Source organism: Mustela erminea, chromosome 17, assembly GCF_009829155.1.
Source record: "Mustela erminea isolate mMusErm1 chromosome 17, mMusErm1.Pri, whole genome shotgun sequence".
Classification (NCBI taxonomy): Eukaryota; Metazoa; Chordata; class Mammalia; order Carnivora; family Mustelidae; genus Mustela; species Mustela erminea.
In genome coordinates, this window is record NC_045630.1 from 12902375 (window position 1) to 12916804 (window position 14430).

At 36.0% G+C, this 14430-nt stretch overlaps 2 protein-coding genes across 4 annotated transcripts in view; one reads left to right on the plus strand and one right to left on the minus strand.

Moving 5' to 3' along the window:
- The window catches only part of PPP2R5A (protein phosphatase 2 regulatory subunit B'alpha), a 65149-nt gene extending 51687 nt beyond the window's left edge, over nt 1-13462 (plus strand). The window contains exons 5-13 of the mRNA XM_032318520.1: nt 2993-3123; nt 4172-4231; nt 5089-5197; nt 5722-5775; nt 9112-9162; nt 9668-9787; nt 9870-9997; nt 10664-10765; nt 12261-13462. Of these exons, the coding sequence (XP_032174411.1) occupies nt 2993-3123; nt 4172-4231; nt 5089-5197; nt 5722-5775; nt 9112-9162; nt 9668-9787; nt 9870-9997; nt 10664-10765; nt 12261-12393 (888 nt within the window). The 3' untranslated portion in view covers nt 12394-13462. The remainder of the gene's footprint in view (nt 1-2992; nt 3124-4171; nt 4232-5088; nt 5198-5721; nt 5776-9111; nt 9163-9667; nt 9788-9869; nt 9998-10663; nt 10766-12260) is intronic.
- PACC1 (proton activated chloride channel 1) overlaps nt 10765-14430 on the minus strand; it is a 166727-nt gene continuing 163061 nt past the window's right edge. Inside the window, exon 9 of one of the 3 annotated variants that reach the window (XM_032318522.1) lies at nt 10765-11024. The gene's annotated coding sequence lies outside the window, so the exon portion shown is untranslated. Of the gene's footprint in view, nt 11564-12742; nt 13602-14430 lie in introns of those variants that run through there. The other 2 variants (XM_032318521.1, XM_032318523.1) reach the window with 2 other exon arrangements.

A 14430-nucleotide genomic window follows, 5' to 3' on the forward strand; every position in this document is an offset into this window, starting at 1 on the left:
GGAGAGGGAGGCTCAGACAGACTCCCTGATGATCACTGAGCCTGACACAGGGCTCAGTCCCCTGAGATCATGGATCAGGACCTGAGCTGAAGTCAAGAATCGGCTGCTCAAATGACTGAACCACCCAGGCTCCCCCTTCTTTTATTTTATAAATTTGTCACTAGCTATTATTTTTTGGAACCTACCTACTGAAAATTAATTTCTCAGAATGTGTTCATTTTTATTTTCAAAATCTTTTCCAACAGTGTAAAAGCCTCTTTTTAATTATGGGGAATTGGCTGGACCTAGACAAGATTGTGAAGGAGACCAGATCTTTCTAGGTTCATCTTTTTCCTCTGGAAATTTATCTCAGTATGTAAGGTCTCATTAGGAATTTGATACTCTCTTCTTCGAGAGTTACTTGCATTTTCAAGAAAGAGAACATGAGTGAAAAGGTGGTGATGAACCCAGTGCTAAGGCTGGGATTAAAATCGCTAGGACCTTTCCTGCCCTCTTAAACACCAGTGTATGATAAAGATTCTACAAACACGAGTTCCACATATTTGGAATTCACTTTTGATCAGTTATAACTACCTCGGACCTCACATAAAGTATTCTTACTAGTTGCTGTGAGTGTACTGATTAATGGAGAATATTGTCAAGATATGTCCTTCACCCATTCAAGCAGCTCCTCATAAATTACGAAGAAATATTAGGTGTGTGCTAACAGTAAAATTTACATTTCAATCACAAGTAAAGGTAAGATTAGATGGAGTTTTGTTATTTTGGTAATTGCAAATGAATACGTATTTATTTTCTCTTGTAGCTCTTGTGTGCTACAGGAGGAATATAGTATATTGAGGAACTCTATGATCTATCATATTAAATTGTGTTTAAGATAGAAGGGTGAGAGGAACAGTTGCCTTAGTGCTTCTTCAGTCTGGATCTTGAGGTGTTTCTGCTTCTGGATTATTCCACGGGTTTGAGGGGGAACAGGAAGAAAACTGGTAGAGTGGGACCCATTTTCTGCCTTCTCTAAATATATGAATTACCTGAGAAGCTAAAGCCCAATAATTTGTTCTTAGCAGTTTAGATGACTGTACTTTCATACAGCACTTCCTTAGTTATTCTTATTATGTTACTTTTGTATATATCTCAGGTTTTATAATTTGAAATTATTTGATTACATGGTAATTTTAAGACTTAGAAGTACAGGAAAAAAAACCCTTAAATATAAATGTGGATACTCATCATTTCAAGAGAAAAAACACTTGTGTAATTCCAAGTTATATTCAAGTCACAGGATTTCAGAAGAAAAAAGGAAGCTAAGAATTAGTGAGGGCATATTTTATGTGCCAGGCACTGTCCTTATATGCTTTTATATAAAGAACTAGACCATATCTAATTCCACACAGCTAATAGCTGGGAGAATTAGGATTAGAACTAGACTATGATATAACTTTCATTTAAATAAAAACAAGACTAGGTTTGTTTGTTTTTTTTTAAGATTTATTGATTTATTTGATAGCACAAGTGGGCATAGAGGCAGGCGGGGGTGGGGGAAGCAGACTCCCTGGTGAGCTGAGAGCCCAGTGTGGCCCTCAATCATGGGATCCTGAGGCCATGACCCAAGCTAGAGACAGAAGCTTAACCCACTGAGCCACCCAGGCGCCCCAACAAGATTAGTTTTAACCTTCCTCATTTTATCAATGATGAAAAAACTCAGAGGTTATTAATTACCCTTAAAAACAGTTAGATATAACAGCCAGAATGAGAAACAATTTACTGAGAACTAGGTTTGTGTGTGTTTTATTACATGAATTTATATCTATTTATATTTCTAAATAGATTATTTAATACTTCAGAATAGGTTTCTTTAAATAGATTTGAAACTCAGCTATCAGCTATTCTCTAGTTTTTTTTTTCCTGAGGATCAACTTATACTAGATTATATTTGTTCTTGAATTAAACATGTCAGCCTTAACAATGAAGGGCCCCTTTTATTAATTTGAAAGCTTATCTTCTAAGTAAACCCAATATCAGAAACTTGGATCTGAGTGTCTCAAGTGAGTAGGTTAGCCATTTTTAATTAGAATAATTTGAACTGAAATTATTAGGCATATAAACATAACTTCTTACACTCTGGATATTTTTGGCTGGAGCCTCATTCAGGATTTTAATAACCTAGTGAACAAAGAATACAAACTGTAAACCAGACATTTGTTTAGGGGTATATAAATATGACTAAAGTCATCACCACTCTCAAAAAACACTCACTCTAGTAGAAGAGATGCATATGTAAACAATTACATATAATTCAAGTCAGAATGGGAAAAGAACTTTGATGAGGTTCAGAGCTTGCCATCTCTACTATAATTAACAGTATCAAAGTACAGAACACAGAATTTCTTGATGACTTCATATACGAAATTACATTCTATAGATAAGGGAGTATTTTAAAATTTTTCCTAAGAAAATCCAGTGTTTTATTTAAAATATAGTAATACCACTTTTTGATCTGCAGGCTTGATTTTTAGTGTAAAAGCTTTGGTTTGTTCTTTCTAGTAAACCGTAAATACTCATTTGCACATACGTATTTTTTAAACTTCATTTATTTATAATGACTTGCAGTTTGCAAGCTTAAGATCTTTGTATGTAGTTTTAAATTATTAGCATGAAAAATCTCAAATTTCAACACTCTAAAATTATGAGCCAGGGTTAGTCGTCAAGAATAGGATAGAATTTTAAGATGAGTGGCAAGGAAAAAAAAAAAAATCCCACTTTTTTGAAGTTTATATTATGTTGTTTTTGAAATGAAGTGAAAAGAAATACTCCTTAGATTTCTTTAGCCTCAATATTTATCAAGAATAAAATCAACCTAAGGCAGAATCTTTAAGAATCTTTAAAAAATTTTTTTTTAAGATTTCATGGGTTATCTCTAAATCAAATTAGAATAAAGTGAAGTTTTAGCTCAATTATTTTTAAAAAGTAATTTCTCAGATTTTTTTTAAAGCTCCTGGAGCTTTTTGATAGTGAAGATCCCAGAGAACGTGACTTCCTGAAGACTGTTCTGCACCGAATTTATGGGAAATTTCTTGGATTAAGAGCATTCATCAGGAAACAAATTAACAACATTTTCCTCAGGTAAACTGGTCCTATATTCACATATAGTACTTTTTTCCCCCTCCATGTGTTTTTATTCTAGTTCCTTTAGATTAACTTTTAGTATCTGACCTCTCTTAACCTTATTAGTATTTGAGTCATTTTGTGGGTGTCATTTGATTGCATGTAACTTTTTAGAAACTTGCAACCTACTTCTCGTGTAATGAAGACTGTTTTTAATACCTAATACCAATGTTCATATTTAAAATTTATTGAATTTGTCTAGTTACCCATTTGAGCTTTTTGTTTAAAAAATAAGTATAAATACTGTTAAAATAATTTGATCTTGAAAGTACTTTCATTTGTTTTTCTGACAAAGCTAAATTTATATGGAGCCTGTATTTTGACTCCTTTATAAATGATACTGTGTTAAGTAGTTGCTTCTGATGAGATTTAGCTTTAATATATCCACATTTCAGGTTTGGTTGGTTTGTGTTAATGGGAAATCTGGCAAAATTAGGCTGGCATTCCCGTGTTGTAACAATTAGAAACCAGTAACAGCGGTCTCCCCTGGAGAGAGCATCTCTCTGCAGGTCTCTGTTCTCCTCCTCGCCTCGTCTGCTTTACTCGTTTAACACCTCCCCTGTCCTGTAGGCATTTGAGTTTTTTACTTCCTGCTTTAACAGCAAGCCTAATCTTGGAAAGCTAGGCAGCCTGTATAGTTTAGGTTTTGCAACGCTATGAATAAAAATGTTTTTATGATACATGGGTCCTTTTCTCTTGGATTTTCCTATGGGTGGAAGTTTCCTATTTTGAAAAGTATTTCCTTGAGAAGACCCATCTTTCTTTTAAATTTTTAAACAAAATAAAATATTCTAGGTGAACTAATATTCCATTATCATTATGGCTAGTTTTAGCAAAAGAAGTTACTAATTTGGGACAAAATAGTTTTACAAAGAATTCCTGAAGCATGCTTGTATGTTTCTTATAGTTGCCTTTAGGACTGATTTCTTGACCTTCCTGCCTCTTCTCTTAGTTTAGTTTACTAATATTTGAGTTTTTATTATATCTATCTTTATTTTAAATTCAGGTTTATATATGAAACAGAGCATTTCAATGGTGTTGCTGAACTCCTTGAAATATTAGGAAGGTAAGTCAGGGTTTTTTTTGTTTTTAAAGAGATAGCTTTGAATGTTTTATGTATTAGAATCCTAGCTGGGGTTGGAGAAATTATTTCATATTTTAGAGTTTAAATATAGAGCACAAGACATAGTTTCTCAACTGAATTCTTTTTATAGCTTTTAAGCGGTCAGCATATTCAAGTACTTGCCATGCAAGACATCTGTTTTAGAATAGGCCGCCTGCTTCTGAAGCTGTGGCATGTTTTATGCCTGATCTTAGCAGACCGCCACAGAAATTCATAGGATCTGATTGGGAAGAAATGAAGTAAACTATAATGAATCTTTGATAAACTTATAAGAATTCTTGTTGAGACATTGATAGGCCATTCTTAATCTATCTGTTCTTTTCAGAGCCTTTTAGTTTACGTGAACATTTTGCCTTCCTTATTCATCACACAGCAGTATTAACTTGAGAAGATGAGGCCCTCTCTATTTATAGTTAGAGAATGATTATGGAGAAAATACTTAATTTCAGATTTTTCAGCAAAGTAGGGAAACTTCAGAGTTCAGAAAATATTGGAAGTTTAACAGCATTGTGATACTGATCTCCCTGTGGCTTTATGTAGGAGAATAAAGGCAATAATGTATGAAGTGATGGGCTTTATAGAAAATAAAGACAAATTATTTAGTGGGACTTTAATTGGCAGTCCCAGTTCTCTTTTGGGACCATTGAATGACTTAGAGGAACCAGACAAGTTTAAAGATGGGTAAGTCATTCAATACCAGGACTGAAGCAGAACACTGTTCCTTATATACTCATGGATATAATTTTTGGAAATGAAGTAGTAACTACTTAACCCTTCCCCCTGCCTTTTTTTCCCTCCAGTATTATCAATGGCTTTGCATTGCCACTGAAAGCAGAACATAAACAATTTCTAATGAAGGTTCTTATTCCTATGCATACTGCAAAAGGATTAGCTTTGTTTCATGCTCAGGTAAGTTTCAGACATTTCAAATCAAATGAATATTGTTTCAGACGCTGATATAAAGGCAGAGAAATGGAGAAATATTGAGGAAGGAATTGTAGGTATAATTAAGCAATTTGCTTTATAAATTGCTCAGGGCAAATTTTCATTATAACTTAAAAGTATTATGATATTTAGCTTTATTAAATAAGCTCAGTACACTTTAAGTATAAATATAGGAGAGATAATACCAAGTTTTCCTCTTTTCTGGTCTGGGCCCTGACTTTGAAACTAAAATGTTAGCTTTAGTCCTATGTTTCACTTAACTTTACATTCAGAAGGTAACTACTGAAAAAAGAACATCTTTTTTTTAAACCTAAAAGTTTCTTTCAAGGCTAAACATCACACAGTTGTGAGTATATACATGTTTACGTATTGAGATACAGAGTAAACTTTATTAAAATGAGGTAGTCATTTTTGTTAACTAAATGTAAAAATCCGGTATCACGGTTGTTTCATTTAGTAGTATTTATTAACTGTCCCTTTCATTTTAGCTAGCCTACTGTGTCGTACAGTTCCTGGAGAAGGATACTACACTAACAGAACCAGTAAGTGGTCTATTTCTTTGGTTTTGGTTGTTTTTTTTGAAGATTTTATTTATTTATTTGACAGACAGAGATCACAAGTAGGCAGAGAAACAGGCAGAGAGAGAGGAGGAAGCAGGCTCCCCGCTGAGCAGAGAGCCCGATGTGGGGCTCCATCCCAGGACCCCTGAAGACATAGGCTTTAACCCACTGAGATACACAGGCGCCTCTGGTCTATTTCTTTTTATTTCTCTAATCTACATTGTAGTATTTTGTTACAGCTTTCTTTATGTCCTTGTAAAGTTGTCAAACAGTAGTAGTACTAACTTTAGAGTCCTTTAGAAGGAATGTTAATCTGCATTCAAAGAACAGTGTTGGGAGGGGGAATTCTCTCAAGTTAGAAGTTGTGTCTTAAATAACTTAAATACAGATTAATGTTGAAGTGTGTGATGACAGGATCCAGTGACTACAGTGGAATTTTATATGCATATTATCTTCACTGATAATCTTTTTATTCATTCACTTTTTTAAAAGATTTATTTTTAGAGAGAGAGTGCACATATGAGCTGGGGGAGAGGGAGAGAATCCCAAGCAGATTCCCCACTGAGCACAGAGCCCTAAGTGGAGCTCAGTCCCGTGCAAGAGTTGGATACCCAACCAACTGAGCCACCCAGGCACCCCTTCATTCACCTTTTTAAAATTAAAACATACTGTGAGGGTCCCTGGAGTTTTGTTTTGTTTTTAGAAATAGGATTTTCCCTCTTAACAATGATAAACCATATGATAGGGGTTGAAAACGTTTCCTTGCCTTTGGCGATCAAGATGTAATCTTGGGATAAAGGTTGTTTATGAATCGATAGAGCAATTCAGTCTTTGAATTCTGCTATTTGCCTGCAATGAGAAGATTCAGGAGAGAATAAAGATGTTATTATGAACACTGAAGATCCAAGGGAAAAAAGACAGGGAGAAAATAGAAAAGTATGAAGCAGACAAAACAATCTTTTAACATTGATGTATTTTGAGTGAATATTTTCAAGGCATCCTAAATCTAAATATTTAAACTAAGAGTTCTTGAAGAATAGCAAAGGATTTGAAGGATTTAAATAAGGTTTTCTTTATTATAAAGTTATTTAGGCTATCCCTACGCATGCTTGAAAAGATTATGAACTTAGTATTCTTCCTCTGACTTGAACTTCCTATAAAGGAACATATTTCTTCACTCCCTAATACTTAGAGTTTTTGAACTTTTAGATTTGCAGATCTTTCTGGAAACAGCAAAAAAAAACGGTTTCTAAAGACAAATCAGGAGAATTAGAAGCCTAGTACTTACATGAAACCACATAAACCTCTAAAGTGAATTAAAACTTTAATTCACTAAATTAATTCAGCTGAATTAAAACTTGAATTCACTAAAGTGAATTAAATCCATGGTGCTTCTCCTCAGAATTAAGACAAAACCCATAACATAATAAGTCATGGTTCATAACTGAATTGTAGATAGATATAATTTAAATATAAATTAATATGGGGTGGAAAGGGGAGAAGATAGGTGATTTCTTTTTGAAGAGTAGATTGGGGAGAGGGGTAATGGCTAGATAAAGGTCTCTCTTAGGTGAGCTGTGTTAACGGAAATAGAAACAGGATGAGAAGGTAGGAAGGTAAATGTCCAAGTTTTGTAAATGTCCAAAGGAAAAGTTTTCAACTCTTAAAACCTGTAGATATACAGAACTCTGCAGTTTCTACCATAGACCATTCAGCACCCAAATTATGGCCATGATACTTGTTTCAGCCTTCATAGTCATTCTCTAGAAACCTGGTATTCGTATCAAAGCGTCTCACAAATCATAAATAAGATATAGGTACCTATATTTTGTGTGCCTTTATCTTCAATTGAAATTATTTTATTTTCTAAAATGGAAAAGACTATTATTACTTCTGTTTATGAAAATAATTTGTGTTAATTTGGTTCACACAATATAAAATTATAAAGTACAAGTTGGAGGAAATTCCTTAAAATCTTGTCCCCTAAAAGATAACCATCTTCGATGAATATATTCCTAGAAATTTTTTGTATGCATATATATATGTGTGTGTAGGTAAAACAGTGGGACAGTGCTAATAAGGTTTTTCCACAATGTGGCTACCTTTCCATATTAATCTGTTTCATTGTTTTCACTGGTAACATCAAGATTCCATTATGGCTTACCGTAACACACTGAATCTTTATTAATGAATACATGAGTAGTTAAAACATATTGCTGGGTGAGGGGATGTTTAGGATCTTGGAATTTTTCTGTGTCCTATCTGTGATGCTGGTAACAAAGAAAAAATTCTATGTGTGTATAAAAGCCCTCAGGATAGCACACCAAAAAAAAAAATAAATAAATAAATAAAATAAAATAAATTACTGTATATGGATTTTTTAAAGTATTTAATTTTTAAAAACTTTTAGGTGATCTGAAACTCATGACCCCAAGGTTAAGAGTTGCATGCTGTACCGACTGAGCCAGCCAGGTGTCCCATGTATATAAATGTTTAAAAATCATTAAAATTAAAACCATGTTGCTGGGTCGAAAGTACATTGAAATTTTTATATACTCCAAGCTGCCTTCCAAAAAGTTTGAACAATCTAATATTCCAGTCCAGAGTCTGAAGATGCCTTTTCCCTCACCCAGGCCAATGCTCAATATTAAGCTTTAACCTTTTTGCTAGTCAAGTAGGTGTGAAATATTTTTTAAAAATTTTAAAATTTTCCCTTTTAACTTAAAACTGTAATGAGTTGAACTGGAATTTCTGGAATAAGGTATAAGGGGACAAGTAGTAGGGTCTGTTAGTATGTGGTTAACACTTGGTTTAATATAAGGTTTTACAACGTGTTCACTTAAATTTATGATCCCTTCCTTGTATTTTGGTTATCAAGATGGTGCTAGCTATGAAATAAATTGGGAAGCTCTCTGATGGTTCAGATGGTTTTAAGTAAGAGGAATCCTTTGTTCCTTAGTTTCTCCCTAAAATAACTTATCTCCCCCACTCATTATCGTGTTTTTATTTTCTTACTAATGTAAGTAGCACTTACTATTAAAATTACTTCTATGTTTAATGGATAATCTGAGTTTAATGGAAAATCAGGGATCTCATCTGTCTTGTTCATCACTGTATTTCTAGCATCTGAACAGTATCTGGTACAAAGGTACTCAATAAATATGTTGGATTATTTAAAAGTATAAAGCTGAGCAGTTAGACATTAAATAATATTAATCTACTTCAGATTGAATATTGATATAATCACAATTGCTAAAAATTCCCTGGGGTTAACCAACTTCATTGCTTAATTTGTGCTGAACTTTTCCCCTTTTGCAGGTGATCAGAGGGTTGCTGAAATTTTGGCCAAAAACATGCAGTCAGAAAGAGGTAGGTTGTTCAACAACAAAAAAAGCACAATTTTATTATAATTTTTAATCTTAGGGCTAAATTATAAATCATGCTTCTTGGGGTGCCTGGGTGGCTCAGTCGGTTAAGCATCTGTCTTGGGTTCAGGTCATGATCCCAGGTTCTGGGATTGCGCCTATATCAGGCTCCCTGTTCAGCAGGAAGCCTGCTTCTCTCTCACTCTGCTGCTCCCCCCTCTGACACCTCCCCCCACTGGCTTCTCTCTGTCAAATACATAAAATCCTTAAAACAAACAAAAAACATGCTTCTATGGGCTGGCTATACTGTCACTGCCACCAAGCAAGAGGTGGTGGTCTTTTGGGAATTAGACTTGGTGGGAAAGCTGAACATTATAGTAAATTGTATATATAATCAAGACCTTAATTTTGTCCACTGTGTAATTTGTAGGTTAACCTTCTCATTTGTAGTTTTGTATGTTAACATCATGTAATTTATGTTTCTTAAAAGAAAAATTTTTTTAACCTAGGTGATGTTTTTAGGAGAAATTGAAGAAATCTTAGATGTCATTGAACCCACACAGTTCAAAAAAATTGAAGAACCCCTTTTTAAGCAGATATCCAAGTGTGTATCCAGTTCCCATTTTCAGGTATGATATTTTCAGTGAAGCCATTTTTATAATATTATTTCTTTTTTCTCTTGAGTTTTGACATTTCTAAATGTCTTCTTAGGTTGCAGAAAGGGCATTGTACTTCTGGAATAATGAATATATTCTTAGTTTGATTGAGGAGAACATTGATAAAATTCTGCCAATTATGTTTGGCAGTTTGTACAAAATCTCCAAAGAACACTGGAATCCGTAAGTGTCTTTTGTGTTGATGGTGTTATTCTTGTGTTTGTGCTTTTTTTTCTTTTGATCTAACTCATGAAACCTCTACAGACTTGGAACAATATTATTCCAAGGTTAACATCACAATGCTGTTCTATTGTGTACTTGATATACATACAGTTAACTATTAAGTTCTTGGTTTCAATTTAATCTCGCACTACTGTGTGGTCAAACCCAGGTGGGGAGACCAAGCCAGTTTCTGCAGAGGCGGCACAAACCTCATGGGTTAAGCACTCGCAGGGAGAGGCTGGAGCGCTTAAGGTCACATCAGCAATGTTCAGATTGTGCATGTATTCTAACCTCTGTAAAACCCTTATCCTACTTTCTATTTTTCTTACAAGTTAGTCTTTTTTTCTTACAAGTTATATTCTCATCTTTTACTACAGTTAGCTTGAGACAGTAGACTATAGAACAGACATGAAAGACATTTTAAGAATTTAAGCATAATATATAAGGCAGACATGAATTTTGAAATCAGACCATCTCTGTCGCCACTGGCTGTGTGACCCTGAGCAAATTATTAAACCTCTTGCACTTTAGTTTATCATCTCTAAAATGGATTAAGTGGATCAGCCACCATTTAGGGATGATAATGTTACATTTCCTGTGACCCAACACTGCTGATTTTCATTTTAGGACCATCGTAGCACTGGTATACAATGTGCTGAAAACCCTAATGGAAATGAATGGCAAGCTTTTTGATGACCTTACTAGTTCATACAAAGCTGAAAGACAAAGGTATTTGGAATTTTTAATTACCAGGTTATCTATACATTTTAGATTAGTTGAATGTGATTCAATCCAATAAGGTTTCTTGCCCAAGTTAAAATTACAGTGTTTAAGTCAGTTATATCTAGACTTTCAAATTGTAATGCTCAAACTCTTCTAAGTCCTTTCCAAATAAAGAGGTTTCCCTGCTGGTTGGATTGCAGTTTTGATGTGGATTATAAATCCTGTTTCTCCTTCCGAGCCTTAGAGTTCATCAGTCTGGCAGCACCTGCATCATGAAATACAATTTGACCTATGTATTTATGAAAATCGTTTCTCCAGATGGGCTTCCGCAGCGAGCTTTACTCTGAGGCTCTCTGCACAATGTTTAATAGGGCTAAGTTGCCCATTTTAACAAAGTGGTATCTTAAAAGTTCAGCATAGTTCTTTTTTGGTCGGAGGGAGCTCACATAGTCTGCTTCTGGCTCAACTAGGACTATTTTGTTCCTTGCAACAGTCAATATTTTAGAGATGCTAACACATAGCAGCATCGACAAACCTGCCTAAGTGATCACCTCTTTGGAGAACTTCATATATGAAATAAATGAGAAGAAAGTGATTGTTTCAAACATGAGTAACCGCTCTGCCTCCACCCACCCATCATTGGAGGATAATAGCTACCATTTACTTCTAAGAAGTTTATTACCTATTGTTTAGGAATTTATAGTCAAAAGAGATCAGCTTTTCCAATCAGGGTTTCCTGTGGCAGGTGGAACAAGAATAGCTCTTCTTCAGGGCTCTCAGCCATCCTAGTGTCCCTCAGCGACTCTTTTTTTTTTTTTTTAAAAAAAAAAAAAAAAAGCACCTTTCAGGCAGGAAAAGAAATTAGGTATATAGTTTCAACTTCAGGAAGCAATGGGGAAAAAGATGATTAGAATCACATGAAACTTGTATATTTCACATAACTAAGAATCATCATCATATCTACAAAACCCTATCTTTATGACTATATGAACCATGTTCATATAGTCCTTCACAATAATTTGGCCCAAGTTATTCAGAAGTGTTTCTTAGATTTGAAATTAAACAGTTGAAACAAAAAATATTTTGAATTTTGTTTTCTTGACTGGTTAGTGGCTAGAGAGATGATTCCACCCAGAAGTGGCTGCGGCCTGACCTCACAGCCACCCTTCAGTCTCCGGAAAAGGAGGACCATCGCGGCTCCAGTGGTTGTAAGAGGGTTAGGTGAGAAAGTGAATGTAATGAGGGCACAGATGACAGTAGCAGTTGTGGGTGTGAACATGCAGGGAAAGCAAGGAGTGACTCCGAGCTGGTACAGGAGATGCATAGAGGTGTTAGTCACGCAGGACAGTGATAGAATATTAGGTGCTCCAGGTAATTGGCCTCAAATGCTTCAGTAAAGGGATTTAAGGGAAATGTGGGTGAATAATATGTTCCCCAGCAATCTGCCAAACAGTAAGTTCCTTAAAGGTTTCTGACTACAAAAATTTTGGTTTATCTACAGAGAGAAAAAGAAGGAATTGGAACGTGAAGAATTATGGAAAAAATTAGAGGAGCTAAAGCTAAAGAAAGCTCTGGAAAAGCAGAACAGTGCTTACAACATGCACAGTATTCTCAGCAATACAAGTGATGAATAAAAAAAGCCCACCACCTCTGTTGGATAGGCAGTTTTGTACACTTTTTTGAAATATGTAAAAATTATGAAACAAACCTCTCAGTATAATATAATTAAAAGGCCAACTTTTTTTCTGGCAACTGTAAATGAAAAATATGGACTAAACATAGCCGTGTGCTCTTATCATGGCCACAGTATATTGTAACCTCTGTCTAATCATGGATTTATTGTGTCACTTCTCAAGTTTCACAGAAATGAATGAACTTTATCATCTATGATATGAGTGAGATAATTATGGGAGTGGTAAGAATTATGACTTGAATTCTTTTTTTGATTGTGTTGCACATAGAGATAGTATTCTGCTCTGTATATTTTTCCCTTTTATAATGTGCTTTTCACATTGCTGCAGACCTTAGTTACATCCTGGGAAAAAGACTATTTCCTAAAACAAAACTAAGGTGTAATCCTTACCCTTCTCTTTGTTGCTCCCAGAAATATGATGGGGGGAGTTACCTGCCCTAAGCCTGCCTTCATTAGAGATATTACTGCACTCTGGAATTTGAGCAGAAACTTAAATCTCCAGACTTTTTAAAGCACAAAATATAAATAAAAACCGGGAAAGTAAACCAAATTCTTCAGGTTGTTCCTCATGAATATCCCCCTTCATCTGCAACTCCCCAGGGTGGCGAGCCCAGATTCACGGAGGCACCGCAGGTGAGCACCGAGCCTGCCTCTCAGTTCATTCCTCCTCTTTCTCGCAAAGGCTGAAGGCAGGACCTTTCCAGTCCTCACACCCTGCCCTTCCTCCAGTCCCTCCTGCCCCAGGGAAGGAGGCTTTGAGTCCCACAATGTGGTGACGCAGAGCGCTCACTGTCACTGCCTGGCTTTATTTAAAGGAACCGCAGTAGGCTTCCCCTGTAGAGTTCTTGACTCTAGAAAGGTCTTGTATGTTTTCACTTGGTCAAGTATTTCTCACACCTTTTGTTATGAGTACCATTCCAATCTCTACTTGCAGTTGTGTGGAGAACTGTTTTGTAATGAAAGATCTTCACTGGGGGATTGAGCAGCATTTAATAAAGTCTATGTTTGTATTTTGCCTATGTTGTCTTTGCTTTTTCCAGCTCCAAGCTCTGAGGCATCCAGAAGCAGCCTGCTGCCCTTACGTTACGTTCATACGACACACACGACCGCTGCAGCAACCCACCAAACTACATCGGTTTTCCAGAACACCTGCATAAAATTCTAAGTTTTAGGACATCCTTTCATCTTTTATGTCTCTGTTCAGAGAATAGGTTCAAAATACCTTAAGTGTCATTTCAATTAAAACAAGACCACAAGGATAAATCTCAAAATTTATAATGAACACTTCCCTGGGTGAGGTTCACACAAAGTGTGGCCAGAGTCGGAAATGAGGCATTAGTGTAAACTTTCCACTCTTTTGCATTCATGAAAAATTCTAGCCTGGGTCCTGCACACAATTCCAAGGTCACTGTGAAAGCAACTCCTTTCACTCACTGAGGCGCCCAGAGAAACTCCCTTTCGGTACACGGCTCTGTGCGAGGGTCTCATGTAGCGCCTTCTCCCGGCTGCCCCGAGCAACACGCTCGCACCAACTCGGCCGCGCTAGCCCAAGCCAGCCCGTGCTGCTGCCTGCAGGGGGCAGCCCAGGAAGGCAGGGGTGAGCCTACCACGTACAGAACACAGAAAGGCTAGCCCCTACCCCTCCAGAAACTGACGGTTAGGTCTAAATGTCAGTGGCAGGTTTCTATATTTCTTTCACTGGAGAGCAGCCACAGTGCGTTCGGGCAGGCTGGTTTTCTCTTTGACAAGCTAAAAATGCTCACTTCCTAGCTGTCTGCTTATTCTAAAGCACATGTAAGCCGTCTTGCAACTTTCCACAATATAGAAATGCAGTTTCAAGTTTTAGTATGTTCGTTTGAGCAAATTTTATGAGTTAAATACTAAAGTGGTGTGTCATCTTTAGAGATACTGTAACACTCACACACACACACACACACACACACGTTTTCCAGTATTAAGGTAAGCTCTGCCTGCCTCT